This window comes from Diabrotica undecimpunctata, chromosome 5 (genome assembly GCF_040954645.1).
Source record: "Diabrotica undecimpunctata isolate CICGRU chromosome 5, icDiaUnde3, whole genome shotgun sequence".
Taxonomy (NCBI): domain Eukaryota; kingdom Metazoa; phylum Arthropoda; class Insecta; order Coleoptera; family Chrysomelidae; genus Diabrotica; species Diabrotica undecimpunctata.
The window spans coordinates 44,774,474-44,790,290 of record NC_092807.1 but is presented as its reverse complement, the minus strand read 5'-3'; the positions used below and the strand labels follow the sequence as shown (position 1 = coordinate 44,790,290).

At 33.9% G+C, this 15,817-nt stretch overlaps 2 protein-coding genes across 2 annotated transcripts; both read right to left on the bottom strand.

Moving 5' to 3' along the window:
- Positions 1–3,086: 3,086 nt before the first annotated feature.
- LOC140442169 (uncharacterized) lies at positions 3,087–4,445 on the bottom strand. Its single transcript, XM_072533247.1, has one exon. The coding sequence runs from the start codon at positions 4,443–4,445 to the stop codon at positions 3,087–3,089; it is 1,359 nt and encodes a 452-aa protein (XP_072389348.1).
- A 1,622-nt stretch (positions 4,446–6,067) lies between these two features.
- LOC140442168 (uncharacterized) lies at positions 6,068–6,796 on the bottom strand. Its single transcript, XM_072533246.1, has one exon. The coding sequence runs from the start codon at positions 6,794–6,796 to the stop codon at positions 6,068–6,070; it is 729 nt and encodes a 242-aa protein (XP_072389347.1).
- Positions 6,797–15,817: the final 9,021 nt, after the last annotated feature.

The window sequence follows — 15,817 nt, the reverse complement described above, 5'->3', positions numbered from 1 at the left end:
TTCTGATCTTAGATGCTGCTGCTCTGAATAGTTCAATTGATGTGCATCCGTACCATTCCCTCAAGTTACGCAACCATGAGATTCTTCCGCTTCCTACACTTCTCTTGCCCTGGATTTTCCCTTGTATAATCAATTGAAGTAGGTTGTATCTCTCATTACGCATAACATGCCCCAGGTATTGCAGCTTTCGTGTCTTGATGGTTTCCAATACTTCCATTCTTTTGTTGATTCTTCTCATGACTTCGTTGTTTGTCACATGCTCGGTCCATGATATCTTCAAGATTCTTCTATACACCCACATTTCAAATGCTTCCAACTTTTTAGCAGTCGACGCGTTAAGTGTCCATGCTTCTATCCCATAAAGCAGAGTCGAGAAAATATAGCACCTTGCCAGCCTTGCCAGCTGTATAGATAGATAGATATAATGTACAAAACTCAAAATATATTATTACTTGCCAGGATATTTATTTTATGTCAACTACAGAGTAAAATGTCCTAATTATAAAAAAACGGGTGTGGCAGTCCAGTGGGAACAAATTTATTTGGGAGTCAATCTGCACAATCATTACATATCTAATTCTATAGATAAGACATAGCAGAAAGAGAAACAGAATTAATAACAACTTACTAACGATGAAGGATTGAATCAATATTTTGATGAAAGTGCATATTTTTATTTTCATATGTGTATGAAAGGAGTTGAATGCAAAATTTTTTTATACATACTCTGCAGTAAAATTCATTGTTTATTTTGTTATTAATATAATAAAACAATACAAATTAAACTGCAATATTCATAAGTATTTAAAAATGACAATAATATACATAAAAAAATACACTACAATACAGTGCAACATAATTCCATATATAATAATACAATACAAATTAAAATGCAATATCCATAAGTATTTAAAAATGACAATAATGTAATAATATTAATAAAAAAGTCCTCCCAACCTGGAATCGAACCCCGGTCTCCCACGTGACGGGCGGGGATACTGACTACTACACTACCGAGGACATAACACAAACGTATTTCAAAATTGACAGTTCTGGATTATACAGTGATTTATTGAGATTATTATTTTGAAATACAAAAGGATAATATAATTATGAACATTTAATAAATAATACAAAACATATCACATAAATAATAATATTAATAAATATTTTATTATAGGTATAATATTATATGTATATCTATCTTTATATATTATATATAATATTAAATAATATATACAAAAGGAACATTTTTATATTCGAGAGAGGAAGAGAGAGAAAATATATCTTCTGTCTCTCTCTAACTCATTATCTTACATATGTAACGGTTTCACAGATTCACTCCCATACAAATTTCCAACGTGGAGCGCGCGTATAGAAGTATAACTTCAAAAAATCTTTGTAAGGGCCAGTATTACAAATGTGACAATAACATGAATCAGTCTTTCTATTTCAATGTTCATACCAGTACAAACTCCATGTAATATAAAAACATTAGATAACATAACAACTTCAAGATTTCCACTTTGATATGTAATTCAAAAACGTAAGATTCTCATGTTAAAAGATAGACAGAACGGTATAAAACTATGTATATAATAACCTGTTAAAGTATTTCAAAGTTAGTACAAGTTAGAATACTTGGTACATCTCTCGAAATTAAAGTTTGTTTTAAGTTTCTCCTTTGTACTTCGTAATGTATTTTCTTAACACGTAAAATTTTTACTCTGGTAAAAATCTTAATTATAATATAAAGTTTTCCATAATAAAATATATGTGTAGTAGGAAATATTAAATAAAACGATATCATATCTTGCTACCAAAATCTATATTTCTCTTCTATTGATTACGCGTTACATTATATTTGAGATGTTTGATACCTATCTCTCTCTATCTCCGGTGCCGTTCCTCCTAATGGAAGATTTAGTGCATTTTGCGTCACTCCAAAAATAAAAGTTGGCTAATTGTCTATATTAGCGATTACTCTTTATGTCTTTCCCTTCAGACTTCTTTTGAAAGTCCTCTGCAGTTCCCTCCATTACTCGCTATTCTATTAACTTTTTTCCAATTTCATCGAATTATTTTATATTCTCTTGTTATGGTTTTTTACCAGTTATTATTTTCCTTAGTGCATACAGTGTGGGCATTGTTTTCTTCTCTTGTTTTGTCCTTCTCAACGGTTTAGAATTTTTTATAAATTACATAATAATATAACTAGTTAAGTTATTATTTAGTAAAAAAAAAGAATAATAAAAACAAGTAACATAATATTTATATTTTATTTAGTAGTTGACTTTTCTCGAAGAACTTGATCACCTTGTTGATTTGATTTGTGCTGTTTAGGACCTCTTTGAAAATAGTACTGATACCGAACTGTTTATTTTGGCATAAAAAATGGCATTAGATAAATATATGCTTGATGGAGGGATGCCGGTTTTCAACATCCCTTCAGGGAGAGTCTTGTATGCTAACAGTGTTTCTTTCAGCGGTTTGTACTTGCTGTAAGTCCAATTGTTCCGCTAGCCTTCGAATACTTAGTAATAGAAACTTAAATGGACTCTTAAATGTGATTTAGTCTGGCCTGTTGAATAGATTGATATAGTGAAATAAAACAATAACTTGTTTAGCTAGAACTGTAATTGAAAAAGGACAAGAAATAGAAACTTATAAACTGCGAGTGAATATCTAATCGTAAGGAACCTAACTAGAAAATTACAGTTTACGAACAAAAACACCATAACACTTCACATTAAGGGTTCCCGATATATTCCGTAACTTGCGATTGCGAATGTGGAGAAAAACTCTCCGAATCTACGACGGATCGTAGACTAAAAACTCTCTACGACGATCGCTAATTCACTGGCTTCCCCTAGCCCCTCCGAAATACTTGTCTATGCATTTTGAAGGATCTACCGGTTTAAGGTCAATATGGGTGGAGATTAATATTCTAAGAAATAAGTCAACGCAGACAAGGGATTTATTTAGGTAACCGATGCGGCGGAAATATTTGTTTTGAAATAGAATTATTTGGTTGGAGATTATTGTTCTCCAACATTCCCCCCGGCGTTAGAGCCTTGTGGTCTAACCTACTCTTCTTTATCTTGCCTAGGGAGAACCAAAATTTTAGAGATTGCCCTTGTAAATTGACCATTGATGGTCTTTAACTTGACCACTCTGACTTTGCCATCTTGACCGGGCATTGTATCAACTACCCGTGCTAGAGGCCATTTTAGAGGAGGTACATCGTCCTCTCTCAGAAGAACTAAGTCATTGACTTTTATGGTATCCCTTGGTCGGGACCATATTGGAGAGTTTTGTAAGCGGTTTAAGTAGTCAACAGACCACTTTTTCCAGAAACTTTGTTGTACTTTTGAAATTTGTTGAAACACGGTTAGTTTATTTTCCGGGATTTTTTCTAAGTTTTGCTCAGGATGCGCAGTCAGGCTGGAGCCTATTATAAAGTGCCCAGGACTGAGAAAAGTGTAATCGGAAGGGTCGCTGGACATGGCACAGATAGGCCTTGAATTCATCACAGCTTCAATTTGAACCATGCCAGTATAAAACTGTTCGAAAAAGAAAGAAGAAGAGCCTATTAGTCTAAGCATATGATATTTAGCGCTTTTTACTGAAGCTTCCCAGATCCCAGCCCAATGAGGAGATCTAGGGGGAATAAACTTCCATGAGATTTGATTTTCAGACAGATATTCCACAATGGTTTGAGAATTTGACTTATTTTTAAAGAATTTGTATAAGTCGTAGAGTTGGTGTCTTGCACCAGAAAAACATGTGGCATTGTCACTGTAAATGACGGTTGGGTTACCACGTCGGGATATGAACCTTTTGAGTGTTAATAGAAAGGGAGAAGTTGTTAGATCAGAAACAACCTTAATGTGCACAGCTTTGGTCACCATGCACACAAAAATGGCTATGTATGCCTTGACTTTTGGCGCTTTTCGGAGTGAAGAAGATTTTAACAGAAAGGGTCCACCATAATCTACACCTATTTTTTGAAAAGGTCTTGTTGTAATGGACAACCTATCTTCAGGTAAGTTACCCATTAGCTGTTGTACAGGAGTGCACGAAAATCGGAAACATGTGATGCAGTTGCGAATAATTCGTTTTGCTTCCTTTAGACCATTGATAGGCCAGAATTTCAACCGAAGGTTTGAGAGAACTGTTTGAGCACCAGCATATCCCAATCTGATATGCTCATTTTTGATGATAAGATTGACGGTATGGTTTTTAGATGGAAGTAGCATCGGATGTTTTTGCAAATAGTCTATGTCGGGACAGTTTGTAAGTCTGCCTCCAACTCTGAGAAAATTAGAAGAATCTACAAATGGTTTTAGTGAAACGATGTTTTTATTTATAAATTTGTTATTTTTAAGCTCCGCAATTTCTTTTGAGAATGCATCACCCTGAATTTGTTTGATGGTGAAATCCATAGCATAATTTAACTCCGCCACAGAAAGGGGTTCAGAAATTTTTTGTTTTTTACAATTAGAAATAAACCGAAATACGTACGCTACTGTACGTTTTAAGCGTGAAATATTTGAAAAACGTGAAAAAATTCTCATCCAGAAATTTTCTACGTTAGAATTTACCACGAGGCTTATTTTTCGTTCCTCGGGCAGGTTTTCGAGAACTTTGTCATTTGCTAGATTGGAAACATTGAAATTTTTATCTCGTAAGCATTTAGGGCCTTGCCACCAGAAATCGCAATTGAGAATTTCAGAACCAGACATTCCTGGAGAAAGAAGGTCTGCGGCATTTTGTGCAGACTTTATGTGAAGCCATGTAAAGTTTTGAGTCAACTCTTGGACAAGTGCTACCCGGTGAGCCACGAAAACCGACCACCGACTTAGGTGACTTTTACACCACGACAGAGCTACCTGGGAGTCTGACCAGAGGTTGACTGAATGAAATTTTACAGGTTGATTTTCAAAGATAGAAATTATTTTTGAAACAAGTTTTGAAAGGAGAACCATTGCGCACAGCTCAAGCCTAGGAAGTGTTACCGTCTTTAACGGAGTTATTCTTGATTTGGAAGAAACTAATGCACAGGATATGGTCTCATCGGCATAGAAAGTTCTCAGATATACGAATGCGCCATAAGCTGCCAAGCTGCTGTCTGAAAATCCATGAAGCTCAACCTTTAGAATTACTTTTTCAGAAAAGTAGAAACTAGGAATTTTTAAATTTTTTAATTGTGACAAGTCCTGTAGAAACTTGTTCCAATCGGTTAGAATATTTTTGTCCGAAATTTCTGTATCCCAGTAAATTTTTTGCAGATAGAGTTTCTGCATAAGCATTTTGCCCTTAACAATGAATGGATTGATGAGTCCCAGAGGGTCGAAACATTGTGCTAATGTAGACAGGATTTTCCTTTTTGTTACTGGGGGGGGGGGCAGAAATTATTTTCGGGGACGGAAATAGTTATTTGGTCTTCCGCAGGGTTCCATTTTAGGCTTAGAACTTTGCTGGAAGTAGAATCGAAATTTAGGTCATATTCCTGAGTAGTATTTTTTGAATGTTCTGGATTGATTTGTTGTAGGAATATGGATGAATTTGAATGAAATTTATGTAATGTAAAACCATGGCGGTTTAGAACAGAATTTAATTGCTGAAGTATTTCGAGCAATTCTTCACTAGAATTTGACCCACATAAACCATCATCTACGTAAAATTGGGTTTCGAAAAAATGTGAGGCCAACGGGAATTGAATTTTATTTTTATTTGAAATCTCTTGCAAGACTCTCGTCGCAAGAAATGGGGCGCTGTTCGTCCCGTATGTAACAGTATTAAGTTGAATACATTTTATAGAATCGTGGGTATCGTCCCTCTACAGAATATTTTGTAGAAAGCGTTGATCTTTGTTGATCCACGTCTGTCGAAACATTTTTTGAATATCACAGGAAAATATGAATTTGTATTGCCTGAAACGAACCAGAATATCGAATAGATCAGGTTGCACCTGATACCCTTTTAATGAAATATCGTTCAGACTTTTTCCTGTAGAGCTTTTACAACTAGCATCCATGACGACACGAAAAGTTGTACTTTTATTTTATTCGTTGATGACACACAAATGTGGAATAAAATATGTTTTGTCCGAATTTTCATTCACGAACGAAAGCGGTACATATTCAGCATGCCCTGAAGAAATATATGTGTCAATGAAGTTTTTGTACTCGAAAAATAATTTTTTATCTTTTAGGAATTTATTTTCGAGCGAGAGAAAACGCCGTTTGGCTATGGAAAATGAATCACCCAGTAATTGGTGTTCTTGTGCACTTTTTAATGGAATATCCACTTCAAAGCGTCCATTTTCAAGGATCTTTGTTGTAGTTTGGAATATTTGTTCGGCCAGCTCGTCAGCTTCCGACAGAATAGGTTTTTGAGAAAGTTCTTCCATGTTCCAAAATTTTGTGAGCAGCTCGTCCGTGCTACACGTAGAAAGTAGAGCAACCTCTCCAGAAACATTGTTTGCTACTGTGGGTGCCGTCAAGTGAGGAGCTATCACGCGGGCAATTAGGTACCCCAGATGCGAAGCCTGCAAGATTGGAAGCCTGGGGCCAAGAGGAATTATTTCCGGAAGAATTAGGTCGTAGTACAAATCTGCCCCAACCAAGATGTCTATTTGACTAGGTTTGTGAAAGGAATCATCATCGAGAAAAACGTCCCCTGAAATTGGGAACTTTTTTGTAAGAATGCGGAACTGTGGAAGATTGCAAGTAATATTTTCTAAGATAGCACATGAAATTTTGAAAGACTTTTTATTGTAGTAAGAATGCATTTTTATGTTGACCATCTTTTTTGAAACCGAATTATTTTGGCCTATGCCAGAGATATTTAGAGAAATGTCATACGGCTTATAACCCAGCCTATCAGCGAGACACCGGGTACAAAAGCTATTCTGACTTCCTGTATCGAGTAACAATCGGGCCGTTAAAGGGCTCCAGTTTTTGTCGAAAATGGTGACTTTGGCCGTAGCGAGACGTATGTTTAAATTCTTTACGGACAAAGCAGAAAAAGAATTTGTAAAAGGTTCTTGCCCTTGAACCGAAGGACCTTGAAAATTTGAATTAGACGAATGCTCGCGTTCGTAATTGTTTGAATTTGTAGAAGTTGACGGACTTTGTTATGAGTCGTAGAAAAAGTATAATTTTTACCCGAAATGTGAAGAACAGTGTTATGGCGCTTTTTACATGTGGTGCATCCATGTTTTTGAAAAATTGACATTTATAAATTTTATGTCCTTGTTTTTTGCAGTAAATACAATAAAAGTCAGAGACTAAATTATTTTAAATATTATTTTTATTTGAATGCTCTGATGTATTATTACTGTATGCATGATGTGAAAGTTTTACGTTTTTGGTTTGCCTAGGATTTGTATTTTCCAGACTTTCCAGAACAATGCACCTTTTTTCTAAAAAAAATATATGCTTGATTTGGAGAGTAGTATTACAGTGCTGACATTTTGGTAGTGGAGATGATGTCACCAGATAATACTGTATTAGACGTATATATCCTAAGTTCCTACTGCAGGATCAGTACTTTTATAAAGTAGTGAATCAAAGTCATATTTGTACATACGTTTAAAGTTAGGAAAAAACATTGATAATAGGTTGCCAGTCAGAAAGTACCCGCAAATATTTTTAATTCAATTGATAGTAATTAATTTTTTACAAAACTTTTATTTCATTCATTTATTTTTTTAATTAAATATCTTACTTATGACGTACACTCATGTTTTTTATATCACATTAAAGTTAATTTTTATTCCTAACCTGGAAGCTCACACTTGGGTGTGAGATACCTGCAGCATGCGCAACATCATTTCAATGGTAATGCCAATTCAGTCTGTAGTCTGCCAAAAAAGGATGTGTAGTTTCAGTTTTATTTAAGCAATATTTCCAATCACGAAAATGTATTGAATAAATGTTAGGGTATGCAGCACCCATGTGTGAGATTTGCGATAATTTATTAATTTTTTTGTGATTTTTTTTTTTGGGAAATGGCTTCATGTAGTTGGAAAGAAAACTGGGGAAAACGTCGTCCGTTGAGAGAAGCTGAAATTGCCAATTACAACCACGACGATGGTGGTCAAAATATCTTTGGTACCGATTCCGAATCTGAGGAGGATTATGTCGAAGAATAAACCTCCAATACCGATACTGATGAAAGTAGACAAAGTGATAGAGAAATAGATAATGAACCAGTTAGAAATGTTGCAAGGTTACTTGGATCCAGACGATGACCACTAATAATTTTTTTAACATGATCGATACAAGTGGTATAAATGCAATCGCGCTATTTTCTCTCGCTAATCCCCATTAAAAAGAAAATGCATCTAATAATAAAAGATTATTTCTAAAGTTCTTGGGAATGGCTTTAATTGAACCAACTAATGCGAGAGAGACTCTAAATACCTTCTTCGCAGAAACCACTCAGGCAAACAATGTGTGGCATTCTTCAAATTGAAGACCCTCCAACACAACATCCCACAAGTTTATAAAAGTAAACTAGGTGGTATTTCTGCAAAGGAAATAACGATAAATAATAAGATAGAATAACGAAGCATGCATGCTAGGCTTGCCATAAAGCATGGAGCATAGAGCTAAACTGTGTTGTGAATGTAGTCACCAAAATGAGTGAAATTGAAATACCTGGCTAAGAATGAATATGAGTTCTATAATCAAAAGTTGTTAGATTTTAGTTAGAAAGACCATTTTGGTGTTAAATTAAGGTAAACTATTTTCAATTAGGTTTCTGACTTTTAAAAAATGGTTGTTAATTATTTTAAAATATTTTTAGTATTTTTTTCTTTGATTTTACTACAATTAAGAGAGAGAAAATAAAATGATTTATTTAATTATTCTTGAGTATTCAATAGTGATTAGACAGTCTCTGGAAATCGTAAAATATTTAATTTTTTTAAATTTCTTCACAAAAAATCATTGGATATCTGATACTCATATGTGCGGTATATGTTAAAAAAAATCGGTGTGATCTTCCAGGGTTAATATGTTGATATAAGGTTGTCTGAGAAAATATCGTCGAAAATTAGGGTTTTCAGCTATTAAAAACGCGAGGTATCTGTATCTGTATCTCCTTGTTCTTCTTTAGTTGTCGTCTTTATACTGTATCCAGAAATTTAGTGTCTCACTATAAAAGTTATTTTAATAACAGCTGTAAAACTGAATAATCCCTTGTAAGTACTCTATTGTTGTATAATTATCACAGCTATCCAAGCTGACAGGACCGGCATATAGCCAAGTCAATTGTAGGTTAGTACATATAATCAGATCAAATATTATCATTCAAGCGTAATGTCAAAAAACTCTTTTTATAAACATACAAATTTCCCATAATTATTGTATTCTTTTATTAATCATTATTTAAAGTCTCAACGAAATAAAAGCGCCCAAAATTATGAAAATCTCAATTTAGTTAAATTGACTGGACCGGTGGAAATTAATGTTTTGGGAAAACGGGTAATATCCCAAACACATTAGAACTGACAAACCCGTATATACAGTTATATTGAGTAAACGTTTAACTTATTTAACCTATTAACAAATTACTTGGAATTTATATAACTTTCTACCTGTTACTTATCGTTAATTGTTTTTTAATTTGAAGGGAGTTGTACGATGACAAACTAACACTTAAAAGTCTACTTTGACGGAATTGGTTGTAAAGTCATTTGAGTGTTCAGTTTGTGCAAAAAATTAGTTGAGTATTGTAATAAAAGTGTTTATTTTTTTGCCGTTGAATCCACGTAGTCAAATTTACCTTTATTGTATGAAACAATGTGGCGTCCCTGGAGTCCAGAGGATAATAGGGCAATTCTGCCAGTTAATGAACCGGAAGCAAATCGACAAGGAGGTGATCTCATTCAAGTATTAGAACCTGAACAGCGCCAACGAATACATTTATCTACTGATGCAAAACAAATGATTGCTAATGTTTTTCAAACTCTTGTCGAAAAAAATATGGACAGTAACGAAGCCTTACATGAAACGGCAACCTTGACTAAAAAACCATTATCCACAGTCAGAAAAATTGTAACTAGAATTATTATACCAAGATTAATAAGACGGGATAACAGTATTTCTCGGAAGCTCGATCGTGCAGATGATCTTATTCGTCGCAAAGTGTATGCCTTGTATAAAGAACAAATTGTACCCACACTAGATATATTAGTTGACAGGCTTCACGTCGACAACACTGTAATTAAGTGCGGTAGAACAACTGTTTGGAAGTGTTTGCAACGTATAGGGTTTACATACAAAAAAATTGATAAAAGACAGGTACTTATGGAATCCAATCGTTTACGGATATGGCGAATGAAATATTTAAACAAAATTAAACAGTGTCGTCGAGAGAATCGACCTATTGTTTATTTGGATGAAACGTGGTTTGATACACACGATACGCCATCTAAAGGTTGGGTAGATAATAGTTAATCTTGCTCAACAAAAGCGCCTTCTAATAGAGGAAAAAGAATAACAATATTCCATGCTGGATCAGTCGATGGATGGGTTCCAAATGCCTTATCTCTATCAGCTAAAAACATCAGTGATTCATGTCTCGATTACCATGACAACACAACTTCAAATATATTTGAAGTCTGGTTCAAAAATAAGCATCATACCCCCTAATAGTGTTGTAGTTATGGACAATGCAACATATCATAGCAGGCAATTAAATAAAATTCCCAGTTCAAGCGATACGAAAATAACAATACAGAATTACTTGTATGACAAAGATATTTATTTTCACATAGATAATACTAAGAAGGATTTATTGGACATTTTAAAAAATTTCGCATTGAAAAAAGAATACTTTTGTGATAATTATGCCGAAAACATGGGTCATACGATTTTAAGACTTCCACCATATTACTGTGTATTTAACCCAATCGAACATATTATGTGACATCAACTTAAGTCAAGAGTTCGAAGAAATAATACTTCGCCACATTTAAATGCATCTGTCCTGCATTTAATTAAAAAGGAAGTACTCAAAATTGATGCGAATAGTTGGAAAAATGCAGTCTCATATGTTATTAAAGCTGAGAATTCATATTTTTCTACATATAATATACAAAATATTATCAGCAATTTAAAAGACGATAGTGATAGTGACACAGATTTAACATAATATCTATGTGATGTAATATTTATACTTGTTTTGTGTGTGTGTGTGTGTGTGTGTGTGTGTGTGTGTGTGTGTGTGTGTTTTGTGTTTTATTGGCACTGGTTTTTACAACCAACTGGCCAGTCAATTTCAAAATGATTTTTTTAGACTATAACTTATCACTAACTCAGGGGAGTAATGTGTAGTCTCTGTGTTAAGTAAATGTCTTGTTACTTTAGTTAAGTCGACGTCATTGTCTTTACAAAGGGACGCTAATTGTATCTGAACGTTTGCGGTCCCTCAGCTGAGTACCGATTTACTCGTTTTAAAAGGTTCATATTTATTCATGTTGACATGTTATGTTTAACTTTTCCGTTTCATGTCTGAAAAAGTTGGCAAAAAATAATAAATTTCTTTATTAATAATTTCACGAAAAAAATTATTCTTCACTAAAGGTTGTGCATCACATAAAATTATTAATCAATAATCTTATAAAATATTAAGTGGTAGATAGGGAAAATCATAATTATTAATTAATACTGAAGTGATTTTAAATTTAGATATACAAGAAAATGTTATTTTAAAATGTTTGTAGGTATTAAAAATTATGTTCAAGTTTAGATTCATAGCCTTCTAATAATTAAATAATACATTTAAAGTAAAAAGTAAATAAAAAAATACTTTTGCATTTGTTGATTTTGTATATTGAATAAGTTATCAGTTTATGTATTTTTCCCTTAATTATCTAGATATTTATTTAAATTAAATATGTAATGTACATGCCAAATAAAATATAAAATTCGTTAAGCCGGCCCTTTTTACTATTTACCTGAAGAGGCAAATCTCTTTATGGCGTCGACTTTATCAGCGGGATACTTTTAAGTTCTGCATAAGTCAGTTCTTATAATTGTGAATGAAGTATACTATATCTCTCTTAATTTGAACACCAAAATAATGATAAGGGCTGTTGCCAGGATATATATTGTTGGTGTCCATAGATGATAATGATCCATTGTTTTTAAAGATATGAAGTATTTCTTCTTCTGTTGAGAGTTTATGCAGTTCATCTAATTGGATTCTATCTAATTTTAGAGGCTTTACTGTTGGATCTCCCCCTTGAAGTTTAATTTATATTTTTGGCTGGATTAACGGTTCTGCCTTTAGTGTTGCTTTGGAGTTTACGTAAACTTCGTGGTTGGTTCTAAACTCACTTCCTGGGGGTAATTCTATTAGGAATGTTCCTCTGAGTACTTCAACTTTAGAAGTAGAACAGTGGGTGCAGATTTTAGTAGTTTTTGGAAAAACAGCAATATAGTGAGCTTCCGATACTTTTTGGATAATTGTTGTGCTAGTTGGGATCGGCACGTTTTGACATTGGGCGGCTTCATGGGATAATTTTAGGATTTGATTAATGCAGTCGTCGGTTTCTGCATTTTCTTGTGGGAACTTCTCTGGACAGATGAATTTCTTTGGTTCACTTTTTTTGCATGGTAGGTCCATGTATTGGAAAAGTTCTGAATTAGAAGCTAACTAAAGTCCAGTTGGAATAATTATTGTGTTATTTATGGTTGGATGTGAATATAAATATGTGAATGAAAATATGTGAATACTTTGGAATAAAGAATGGGGAAATATAAGATAAAGACTAGAGAGTGGTTGGAGTGGTAACCATCTATTTCTACTATTTCGTAATATCTCATCAGATCTTATTCTTGGAGGTATGGTAGCTAAGAAGCTGGATAATGTTCTAGCATTTTCTGGATAGTCCATTTTATTTCGTCTGGTTTTATAAGTCTATTATGAAGAGTTTTGATTTTTTCGAATGTGATTGCTGTCTGTAGGTCATCTAATATTTATATAATGGTTTATAAGGCTAAATTCATCTGGTCTATAACGTTTCCAATTTGCATGTAATGGTTGAAATCAAAGACGAATTGGTTAAAGTTTGTTCGGATTTTGTTGGTTTCTGCAGCTATTATCTCTTGATTGTGTGTTAGTACCGTCCCTGTCTCGTTATATTTGTTCATTATTTTCTTATTAAGGCTTAATTGGTTATTGATGTTGTTAATAATATTTTGTTGATAGAGTTCAAGTGGCTGAATCGCAGCATCGTATCTTTCTGCGTCTTCTTGACCTAAGTTTCCTAAGGTGGATTTTATAATTTTTCCTAATCCATTAACAAGGCCTCTTTAATTTCTGGTTGCTGAATAAACTAAATCGAGTTTCTCTTGGGCTGTTTTAAAAAGATAGAGAAGAATTAGTCTATTTTATATAGCTGTAGTTGTAGTTTGATATTGATATTCCAATTTTTTGATTTCTTATGCTATTGGTTTCAATTGAAAATAGTGAATACAATCATGGGTGCTAGTTTGGATTTTGTCTTCTCCAAGCTTAACTGAAAGGATCCATGGATTGTCTCGAAGGTCCTGAGTTTTCACTTATTGGGCTGTTACTGAGATACATCTGTAAAGTATTTTTGCTGTTAATTTTTATTGGTGATTGATGTTTAATATTTTTTTATGCACCGTAGTATTTTGGGTATCAACAGTAACGGGATTGTTGTTTTGACTGTTTTGGATCAAAATCTGGGAAGCAGTTTGTTTCTTTTTACTTTTTTTTGTATAAACAACTTCCCAGCAGAAGTGTAGATTCTCCTGCTGGGTTTATATGCTATACCGTTATATTTGTTTTTCGTTTATCTTTTCAATGTTTTTCTGTTTGCTCTCTTGCAATTTCTTATTTATTTCTTTATACATCTCTTTTGCTTTCAATCTGTGCTTCTGTGTAATTATTTATGAATGTTCTATTAATGTCAATGTCCAATAAATCTTGAGCATATATGTGACCATCAGGACGTAGATTGGCTTCTGTTTGGTAGCTGAGTAAATATAGTTGTTGTGTGCTATAATGGCGTATACCATCTGGTCTTTTATGTGAAGTGTTTTCCTTTTTTCTTTTAATATTCGAGGATGCTCTATGATCGTGTAGTGGAAGCGCTTGACCATTCCATTGGATTGCGGGTTATAAGCTTTTGTGTAGTGGATTAAGATCTTGTGAGTGTCCACGAATTCTTAATAAGTCCATTTTTAAATTTCGTTCCACTATCGGATACCATTATATGTGGTAGTCCATGGTGGGTGATTAAGAGCAGGAACGCGTTTAAGATGTTGATCGCTTTTGATCCTTCTATTGGGTACATTTGACCGTATTGTGAAAATGCGTCGATGATGGTAAGGAACTATTGTCCTGCTGCTTAAAATGTGTCCATGTGAATAGTTTTCAGTCGTTTAGTTGATGTTGGGGTTAACATAAACTTCGGTTTTTCAGTCTATTTGTTTGTTTGACCAGTATCGCAGAGATTATTATATTCTTTTATATCCTTTTTCAACGTTGGCCAGTAATAATGTTTTTGGATTAGAATTTCTGTTCCATTAATTCCTCTATGATTTGTCTTTCCTTGGTGATAGTCTTATATGACGATTTTCTGTCTTTCTGGACTGCTTATATCTTCTAGTAGATTCATGCATTTTACAAGATTAAATGCAGAATTCTTGAATGTCTCTCGAAGTATGTTGTAGACAGACTGGTAGAGTTCATCAGTTTAGAATAGGATGGCACATTTTTTTGTTACGAAGCACTGTTCTGTTATAGGTTTTGCAGAAATGTAATTTACCAATTTGAATATAGTTTGGTTATTGTAATAGTTCAATGATCTTTCGCTAATTGGAATTCCGAATATTGGGTTTTCCTCTGTAGTATGCTGGGTACCATCTGTGCTGTCGTGTTGTTGGTATATTGAACTTGTTGGATGACTTTTAGTCCTTCGGTTTTCTTCGTGTACAAGTTCGTCTATTATTTTCATTTTTCTTTGCAGTTATGCCGGATGTTTGGTTTTCTTTGATAATTTCGACTAAATTACCCATGAGATCTACTTCAACTGGATCGCATACTAAGCTTGGATAATTAATCATGGCTATGCTTTGATCTTCTTTTTTGGATAATAGACTGATTATTTCTTCTACGTGCTCGTCAATTGTACTTACTTCTTTAGTGTAGGTTTCAACAGCATCAGCCTTCGTATTAGATTTTCCTTTTTTGTGTAAGACTTCATAATCGAATTTTTCTTCTTCAGGATATTCTTCTTCGTCCTGGGGCCCTTTTTCCTTCAATTTTACCGTGCAAAATGCATTGAAGCAGCTCATATCTGCCCTATTTTCTCATTATATGTCCCAAGTACTGCAGCTTAAAACCCTTCACGATGTTGACCAAATCGGCAGTTGTGTTTATCCTCCGAAGTATTTCTTCATTGGTGATTTTGTCTGTCCATGGTATCTTCAGGATCCTTCTAGATCTCTGCAGATTTGTATATTGATAATGGTATCCATGGATGATACGGCTTTTTTGGCAAGGCAATCGGCTTTTTCGTTGCCACTAATCCCGACTGAGGATGGTTCCCATATTAGAGTGACTGTTGTATATTGGCTTATAAGAAGCTGATATGTGTCATAAATATTTTGGACAAGAGGATGGTTCGTGGATATAGCATAAATGGAGTGTATAGAGAAAAGTGAATCAGTGCATATAACTATGTGTGTATTTGGATATTGTTAGGCATATTTAAAACCACGTAAGACAGCTTATAGTAGTTCACCAGTGTGGATATTATACCAAG

Coding starts and splice junctions, on each gene's coding strand:
- LOC140442169 (XM_072533247.1), bottom strand. CDS start 4,445: ATGGATTTCACCATCAAACAAATTCAGGGTGATGCATTCTCAAAAGAA.
- LOC140442168 (XM_072533246.1), bottom strand. CDS start 6,796: ATGCATTCTTACTACAATAAAAAGTCTTTCAAAATTTCATGTGCTATC.